The 10,000-nt window shown below is 33.6% G+C and overlaps 2 protein-coding genes across 2 annotated transcripts in view; one reads left to right on the forward strand and one right to left on the reverse strand.

The window, feature by feature from the left end:
• LOC113826336 (uronyl 2-sulfotransferase) lies at positions 1–6,730 on the forward strand (the record flags this gene model as incomplete). The annotated part of the gene is given in 5 exon segments (XM_070123513.1): positions 1–21; positions 324–476; positions 736–843; positions 5,015–5,175; positions 5,419–6,730. Coding segments are annotated over 5 exon segments (616 nt in total), but the record flags the coding sequence as incomplete, so codon positions are not given.
• The window catches only part of Vps8 (vacuolar protein sorting 8), a gene marked incomplete in the record, with an annotated part of 24,099 nt that continues 15,176 nt past the window's right edge, over positions 1,078–10,000 (reverse strand). Inside the window, 4 exon segments of the mRNA XM_070123512.1 lie at positions 1,078–3,446; positions 4,326–4,452; positions 4,632–4,818; positions 9,130–9,264. Of these exon segments, the coding sequence (XP_069979613.1) occupies positions 3,192–3,446; positions 4,326–4,452; positions 4,632–4,818; positions 9,130–9,264 (704 nt within the window).

Consider the following 10,000-nt stretch of genomic DNA (forward strand, 5'->3'; position numbering starts at 1 on the left):
CTACTACACTAATTTTACGGAGTGAGTGATTCTTTGCGCATGGAAATTGATATAGCATGTGAACCATATATTAGCATTATTTAAAAAAGGCTGAATGTGCAATTGCTAGCAAACCGCGTAGATGTTTAGACAAGTGACCTAAATAAAGAAAATTGTGTTATTTTCATAATGATTAAATCAGTTACATGCACACCAGCACATCAGACAAAGTTTCATACAAACAAACTGTGTTCCTAGACGTAGCGTCCTAATACTTTTCACGGGCCAGATTGTCTTTAAAAGATCAGTGACTTTCACAAACACGCCCCCACCCCTCACCCCAGGCTTGGCTCGGTGGCACCGGTGTACGTGAACATCGTGCGGGACCCGGTGGAGAGGTTCATCTCGTCCTTTTACTATCGGAGGAGCCAGGAACGCCTCAACCGAATCCCGGCGCAAGGACGCACCGCCACGCCCTCGCCCAAGTGGCTCAACAGGTGCGTTCTCACCCATTTCTCTTAGATGACTGTATTTCCATTCTTCTTCGCTTTAATTTTTGTTTGTTTGAAAACCCAATGTACGTTATTTTAACCATAGTATTTATTTTTTTGTTCCCTTTATCTCCACACAACTTAATGTAAGTTGAATAGATTGCATTACGTCGTGTAAATGGCAAGGGACATGAAACTGCACACCTCCAGGTCTTGTGATTTTAATAAGCAGCGTTTGCCTTCATTGCCATCACTTTTCCCTCAGAACCGTAGAGCAGTGTGTGTTGGCTGGAGATCATGAATGTGCTTTCCAGCCGGGAGATGAAAAGGAAATGATGCTCACTTATTTTTGCGGTCATCACGATTTCTGCAGGTAAGGGAGTGGTGTTTTATTTGGGTTTGCACCTTTATTGTGAGAAATTTTTATCTTTCCTGCAATCTCTTTTCACTCTCACTACCTCACCCCTTAACTACCTACCCTCCCTCCCTCCCTCTTTCCCTCTCTCCTTTCAGCCAGTCTGTTTGTGGAGATATCCTTTACTCATGTACGTGTCTCCTCTCCCACAATTTTTTCTCTCTCATGTGATCAACTAAAATAAAACAAAACTTTAATTTATATCATTTATTTCTCTTAATTCTTTCTCAAGTGTTTTTTTTCAGTTGCTCTCTTGACATTTTAATTCCTAATGAATTTTTTTTCAAAGGAAATGACATCAAACAACATCACTCCTCATAATCTGAAGTCATAAATCATAAACTCTTTTTTTTCTGAGTATATCTTATTTAAAGTAAACAAGTACAACTTATTTCAAATAAATGTGTTGTGGAATGTTCAAAAGTTTAAAAATTGAGAATATATGAATTACATTATGAAGTAATTTTTAAAAGTTCTGAAGCTACTTTCCTATGCAGAAATCTTTTTGTTTGCAAATCATTAATTTGCGTTTATAAGATCTTTACAGTAACTTTAGGATCTATGTAATCCTGAACATGTACCTAATAAAGAAAGAAAAATATGATGGTACAATATTTTTCTCTGATCAAAACCAATTACATAACCTTTAAAAATCAGCATCTACTGCATCACAGTTAAACTGAAAATATATAGACTAAATAATTAAATACTAGGGTGATATTAGCACCCCTTAATTAGGTCAGACAATTTTGCATCATATTTACATTAAAGTATTTTTACATGGACTAGGAATTTACATATGAAAATCATAATACTTAATTAAATAACAATTACATCTGACAAATATCTTTATCCAAGCAATGGATAAAGCTGCCATTCAAAAATTATCAAGACAATTCTACATAATTCACAAGGATAAAAACAAACAAACAATGAGTATATTACACATTACACAGTCAGCCCAACTTTATTTTTTATATCAAAATATCATGAGCAGTGTTATATATTTCATTTAGGCAAACTGCTAGTGGAATCATCAGAAAAAAATGATTTGTCAAGTGTAAAAGCAGCATTGGACATTAATGGATGTGTTTTGTGACTTGATATTAAAGCTCTTAAGAAATGAGTGTACTTGGTAACTCTGTATCAAAGTTAAATATTCAACACCTTAAAAAAAATCATATAACAGGGAAGCAAAAAAATAAATACAAAATAATGGGACAAAAGGAGATTTCATATTGTGATATATATGTGATTATCTCATCAAGCACTTTGATTAGATAGTCAGCATAATGATTTAGTTAATTTGCCTGCAATAAGCATAGTTTATAATAACCATCAATTATTAATGCTGCCATGGTATTCTTAATTGTTTTTTGTTCATAAAAAAACTTCTTTTGGTACTGAAATATTGTTTGCATATATCACCTTCTGTGTATTCAAAGAACTTAATTTTGTATAATGAAGGAATAATGTGAAGCAATTTCAAATGTATTTAGATTTAAATGTATCATTAATATAAGTAAAGTGAATACACAGAAGTAATTACGGTACATGGCAGATGACTAATATAGAAATAAGATGTTATAATACTGAATTCCATATTTAAATTATTACATATTCTAAATATCTACCATTAAACAGCCTAATTTTCACTTAATTCAACTGGCAAAAACAGTCAAATGGAAGGGCTTCTGTTAGAAATTTCGAAGGAGTTGAAAAGTTTGATTAAGTATCCCAAAGCCCCTTTAATTATTACTTGTTTTCCAAGTAGTTGGTTGTCTTGCCTGCCCCTTTTCCAATGAAGAAAATAATAATAAATAGATAAAAAAGGAAAATTACAAGAAATAACTTCACAAGAGACATTCACACAAATATATATATATAAATCATTTTACTATTGTGAAAATATATGAATATATAACTTTACATGTAAACACAGTTTGTGCCTTTGTGCTGGAAATGCTTTCAGTCAATGAAAGTGGTATCTGATAATCATGAGCAAAATCATATCTTTGGTTTTCTCAGACTTGAAATTCCATTCATGTTGATCACTCCAGCCTGTGATATTAGAAAAATAATTGCATAAGTCCTTGTATTGCCATTTGACTTCTTGAATTATTTCACAGGGTCTTGGTTACTTTTCTGATTTACTCTTTATGATCTTTACAAGCTTTTGCATAGACTTCCTTTACGAACTTTTTGCCAAGCGCTTGTTGTATCTTTCTTTTCATATTCATTGCAAAGACACTATTTCTTCACCTTTAATAAAGAATTATTCTTACATATCATTTTAAGATTAAGGATCACCAATTGGCTTCACCTTCAAAGTCTATGGTTGGTGGCGCCAATTTTAAAGCAAAGTCTTGTGATGACCAAATGTCCTGATTCCCTGAAACTGACCCAGAGCTTTTCCAAGATGGGCTAGCCTTAGATATGTTTTCTGTTGGAGGTCCTCCACGTGGAGTTGATAATTCATCCAAAAACTGTAATCTTGATCCTCCAAAACTCAGGGCTTTCACTCGTCGAATGCCTTCCAGCTGGGTATCATCAAGCCCCACCTGTGAAGTTCAAGTGGCATAATTGGCTGCACCTTAAGACTGAGTAGTTACCTTGCTATAAGATAAATAAATATATAAATCAAACAAAGTTATAATGTCCCAACAATAAGCTTGAATACTGATATATAAAAAAATAATGTTGCTATATATGCATATATACTTCAGCTACACAATTTAGGAAACTGTATGAAGGATATATTTAAATAATCAAATCAACCTGCTGATGCTTGGTGCGTATGCAAATACACTTTGACTTTACTTATTATTTTACCTACTTACCTTTTAACACGATTTTCAGAAATATTTTCTTTTATCTAATATTGCTATAGTAGCATCAATATCATTATAACAATTATATGTCAATGATAATAATAACAGCATTGATATTGATAGCATTAGTAAAAAAAAACATTTTTCTCAAAATCTAAAAGGAAAGGAGAAATTAAATGAGGTGACAAGATCTACTAATTGGTAGCTAAGGTTTTGTGGGGCCATATTTCACAGAGCAATCCAACACCAAAAACCTTTTCCCAGCAGAATTGGGTTAATTTTGCTTACACATTAATTACTAGGCCTACCTGATTGATATGCCTTATCCTTGATTTTTGGAAATATTTATAATTCTTACTTTATAATGTTATTAGAATTATTAATAACATTATGCTATCATACTGCCAATTATGGTAATGAAATTTTATAAAATAAAACAATTTTTCCTCAAAATACAAAGAATGGGGTAATTAGGTGATGTTAGATGGTCTACTAGTCTACCTGCCTTCCAGATTCATTTTTATCAAATATAATTTTTTTTCAAGCAACTTAGGGAGGCTAATCAAATCAACCACATCTACAAATAAGATAGAAATAAACCCAACTCACAGTTGGTTCCTCTACGGAATCAGGTGCTTGTGACTGATCAGCTGCCTGCTCCTCCTGGCTGCTGCCTGTACAGAGCACACAAGCAGGAGCTTCTCCACCACAACGAGCATGATAACTATGACCACAACTGAAAAGAAAATATTGTTACTGAGTTTCTGATCCTCACTTCACATGTTTAGAATTGAAATTACATATTTGCATATACATGCTCAAGTATGAACAATGGATATTTGAGATTATACATGGGATATAAATCCAAGTATAGAAAGTGATAAATAAAAAATAATAAATAAAAGAGAAGTTTACCTATGAGCAACTGCTTTGCTTGATGGGTGGTAGACACTATGACAGATGGCACAGGTAGTTGTATACACAATAAGGGGGGAACATGCTTGACTGTGCTGCATTGTTAAGTAACTTAGTTGATCCCCAGCTATTATTCTGATTACTGTAGCATAAAGGGTTTCTTCATAAACATACCTCTCCACCATACCTGAAACCAAATAATATTTGTCACAATTTCTTGAAAATAGCTAAATTCTAGTTTGGAAATGAATACATTACAATAATTTTATTACAAAGAAGCTTTTTAAAATCTTGTGGAGGACAATATATAATTCTAATTCTTATATCCACAACAATATGCTTTAAATAAACTCATTTATAATGTAGCTATATTCTCCCTACAGGATTGTTGGCCATAAAGATGCCCTGCAGGTTGCTAAGCAGGTTGTTTCCCAGGATTACAGTGTTGTGGGTTTAGTAGAACACATGGAAGTTTCCCTTTTGCTTATGGAGGCTCTTGTACCTCGCTTCATGGTTGGAGCATCACAGGTCTACAGTAGCAGAAGTGAGTATCGCAGGATTCCCTACTATTTGCTTTTTAGGGGTATTCATTAATTCTAATCACTTTAAAATGAATTAATTAAAGATGTTGTTTTTTATGATCACTTCATAAACTGTATTCAGCATCCTTTCTGAGTTTACTGGATTACTATAAAAAGATTATGCTTTAATATATTCTGAGGAGGTAAAATAATCTAGTCGCAGTTTTGACAAATCAATGTTGATCAATTCGCCTTCCTTTGCACAGAACAAAAGGAGCAACTGATGGTTAATAAAAATCAGGAAAAGCCTGAAGTACCTGTGGAAATCCGAGAGAAGTTACTTCAGAGAATGGCTGATGACTTTGATTTCTACAACTTCTTAGAGCAGCGGCTTCACCAACAAAAGAAAACCTTTTTGCCTGATCAGGGAAATGAGTAATGACAACTTCTAGTCACACTAGATCAAAATGTTGGGTTTTATCTGCTGATTCATATATATGAATTACATTGCACAGCAAAGAAGATATATAGAGTATATTCATAATATATATTTCAATCAAAAATTATTTCCTAGTGACATAATGTTTATAAACTACATTTAAAAAAATAATGTATGTCATAATTATTGTTGACCATGTGAAAAAGGAGCATTCTTTTATGAATATTTTTAACTGTCTCTGCTGTGAATTGATTTTAAATTAGAAAGTAATATAGTTTATGATTATGAAAGCACACGGATAGAATGTTAACCTGCATAGCTCAAATGAGGTACAAATGTTGCCTTGGGGCAACCTAATTTGTTCATATTGAACACTGCAATAGGTCTGGCTTCATATTAGAAGCTTATCTGCTTCAGCAGGGTAAATCTGAGGCTACTAATAGTCCAAAATTTAGTGAAATTTGGGTAGGGCTAAGATATTTTTTCACATCTTTTAGTGGGAACAAAATAGCAGGTGCATCTCCACCAACAAATAAAGCTTTAATCTTGTTGAATGCCACTCTGCAATAGTGCAAAGACACTGCCATAGATTTAAGCCAAATTATAAAATTATCTTTCATCCAGTCAGTTATCCTGGCAATTTTTAATCCTTTTACTGGCAAAGGTAATTTTCTACATACAATTAGTTTCATTTATAGAGGGCACTACAGAGGTAATGAATTATTATGCAGTTACTGTATCACAGTTATATATAAATGTTGATCCCAGTCATGAAATTTATCATAAAAAGAAATGTTTATAGACCTATTTTTATAGTTATACAGCTTGAAAAAGAAAACCTGAATGTTAATTGATAAAGAAAAAATTAAATGTACTTTTTCAACCCAAGTAAACATTTATCCTTGTATCCTATTTTTACCTAAAAATATCATTACACTCATTATAATAACTAAGGATATGTATTTTTGAGCATAAATTATGTTATTTAACCAAGGAGACTTTTTCATTTATTTTCATATTAAATTTGTGTTTTCAGTTAGACTTTTTATTGTTGCCTGTCCGAGACCTAAAATCCTGATTCTTTCAGTTAACTGGACAAAGAGAATGATTAATGATTAACAATAAAAGTGTAAAAAATATTTGTCTCTACTTAATCCTCTTCCCCTCCTTCATGCATCATTCCCTGGGTGTAAATTTTGAGAAAAAACTTCCTTGTTCAATCTATAAAAAATCTATAATAGTTGATTACTATTAACCTACTGGAAGCAGATTGTGTGATTACATGTCACACCTCTTTGCAGTCTTCCTTGATTTCCAGAAAGATTGTTTCATATTATTTAACTCTTTTTATTGTAATTAGTATGTTAACCAAATGACTGGGGTGCAATGGGCCTCAGCTCCATGAAGTATGCATGACTGGGCTTGCCTACGGGGCCTATTTCAGATGCAGCTGGTGGATAGTAATAGCTGCACCACACCAACAGAGGCATATGATTCCTTTTTTAATAACTTGAATCTAAAACTATTTGAATGTTTTTGCATATTCAGATGCATGATATTTATTTTTACTGTTAGATGGAACCTGTAGAAGCCTAATTATGTAAATTGGAGTCCGTTTCAATAAATTAGGTATGTTACACACTGTGTAAAAGATGGAATGTGTGTTTATTGAGGGATAAAAACAGATTTTCCCTTTATTTTCACAAATCTTATTCTTCCTACTCCCACTACTTCAGTACTTCCCTTCTGTGTAATAAACGTCCAGACAGTCACACTGGCAAAGTGCCATATGCCAATGAGTACTTAACACAAGGATACTGCTCATGTAAACAAGAGTGAAGATTACTAACAGGTTCAATGCAGCAGCAACAGAACGCCATGTTTTAGTGCATAACATCATCCTGGGATAGCAGGCAAATGATTTATGTACTAAATATTGCCCTTTATACAAAACAATAGCCAATCAGTACTTTATACCCTGTGCTTCTTCAGGCAATCCTATAGAGTATGTGATGTGTAGGCATGAGGATACATTGTAAAGAACAGTAAAAAATGTAATTCTAGTGACCCGCTCCCCCCTCATGGACCACAAAAGCCATGTGTTGTTTATTTCACAAGATTCTAAGAAGACATTTGACAAAGTGACTGTAGAGCATGCTAATCCAGCCTTTATTGCTTGCATACATTTCTCATGCTTTTATTCTTGTCTTCATGTATAAATATGTCATGTTTATACTTAAAACGATCCTGAGGAAATGCTGATTCTGAATCACTGTGAATGTAACTGATTTTATTACTGATATTCCAATGTTCTATGTTTCATTAATGGTCAGCCACTCTGTCCTCTAACCACAAGGTTCAGGTTGTAAAAACATACCCATTTTATGTGAGCTATACCCTTGTTCCTTCTTCATGAAACGGTCATGTGAACTGATGTTTCTGAATTTATGTTCATTCATATTATTTCATGTGTTCCCATTGTGAATTGTTTAAAAACGAACTTTATTCATGGCAATTCCTGTGCCATAGCGTCAGACCGCTCATCCTCGCGGGCATGGCAGAACGTGCTCCTCCTAGGGCGTCCCTGCCTGCCCGTCTCTACCATCTACTAGAATAAAAACAAGAAAGCTGAGACAACTTTACTTCACACCATCTTCAGAGTAAACTAGTACCTTACTTAGTACTGACTTACTGCTCAACCACGCAACTACCAAACACCAAGAAGAAGTAGTAGAAGTGGGTGGGACAAATACATCATTGTATAGCTGTGAATGACCTGTCCTATGGACCCACGCTCATGTCAACCTTGACATGAATAACATGTCACCAAGAGCCATGTTCAAGTCATCCATGACATGACTCCACATCATCCAGAGGCTAAGGATTAGTGACCATAATAACAATATTGATATTAATAGCATTAGAAAAAAAAGTTTCCTTCAAATTCAAGGAATAGGGAAATCAGGCATGGTCCCTAAGGACAACAAAATTCACAAAAGACCACAGCAGACAGAATGTAGCCCCACATCCACTGGGTTAATGAACACATTAAAAAAAAAATTCAATCAAATATATTGCTCACTGTTCAGTCATTTGAGGAAAAACAAAGCATGACTTTTTGGTAACATTTGTCAACACAAAAGAAATATTGAAAAAAATGCAATAGCAGAGCAGCTATTTACTACATCTCAGGAAACAAAATTTAAGAAAATTTCTGCCAATAAAAGTTTATGCCAATTTCAGAGGAAGCACAAACAAGTTTCAAAATGAGCATTAAGTTACATTACTAAACTGTGGTAAAATAAAGTTACCTGCACAAAAACACAAAATAGATTAATTGATCTGAATTCATATTTGAAATGTGCCTTGTGAGCATAACAGGTATAAACTAAGTATATATGTTAAAAATACTGATAGCTAAATTTTCTCAAAATACAGTACACAATACACTTAAACCAACACACAAATGGAAGTAATGCATTATCTGCTGGCTATAAAATACATTTCATTATTTCATCACAAGAAACTGATTACTTACCTTTTAGCAGATGCTTGATTTGAGCAAAGTTCCCATCACAGTAGCCTGGATCATGCATGACACGCTCTAGTATTGCAGGAAGGGAGATATGGGTCATCATACTGTTGACCACATGGCCAACCATTCCTCGCATCTCTAGACAAATAGAAAGATAGAAATCAGTTTACTTTTCAGTTTACTAAGGAAAAGAAAGTGCGTATCTCCTTATTTCTTTCTTGACAAAAATTTCTGTGAGAATTAACAAAAGGGAAGGCTGTTTATAGCATTAGACACCAATTAATTTACTGAACATTAACCACTTAAACTCAATAAACATAATTTGCTGATGGTTGCTAGGGAAATGAAAGCATTTCAAGATTGCCTTGGTATGGCACAACATATGTGACTTTTATAAGACATTACATTACAAAATGACAAAGAAAATAGTTCTGCTCTAAAAACCATCAAAAGCAGTTCAAAATTTGTTCAACATGATAGGAAAAATAGGAAGATAATCATTTCTTTCTTTCTTTCAAGTATTCCAATATGATATTACATAAATCCTTCAATCTTAATATTTCAACCTTCTATTCAGGCACATGACAGTACTCATGTTCCAGTTTTATCTGATATACCATCAAGTTTGCTTATCTGCCATAGTGAATAAGCTCTTGTAGAAACAACTATGTGCAAACAAAATTAATGAACTATCACAGAAGACATTTTCATGTATGTCATACCACCCTGGTGTCAACAGTTAATATGGCTGACCCATGAAAAATCCTGTAGCTCTGTCAAGGCCCCTCTCAATATTTCAGGGTTTAGCCAATTAATGTTACCCCTTAAAAATCACTACTTTTGAGCTACCTTTAGGAAACACTTAGTTAGCTGT

The sequence above is a fragment of the Penaeus vannamei genome, chromosome 7 (assembly GCF_042767895.1).
Source record: "Penaeus vannamei isolate JL-2024 chromosome 7, ASM4276789v1, whole genome shotgun sequence".
Taxonomy (NCBI): Eukaryota; Metazoa; Arthropoda; class Malacostraca; order Decapoda; family Penaeidae; genus Penaeus; species Penaeus vannamei.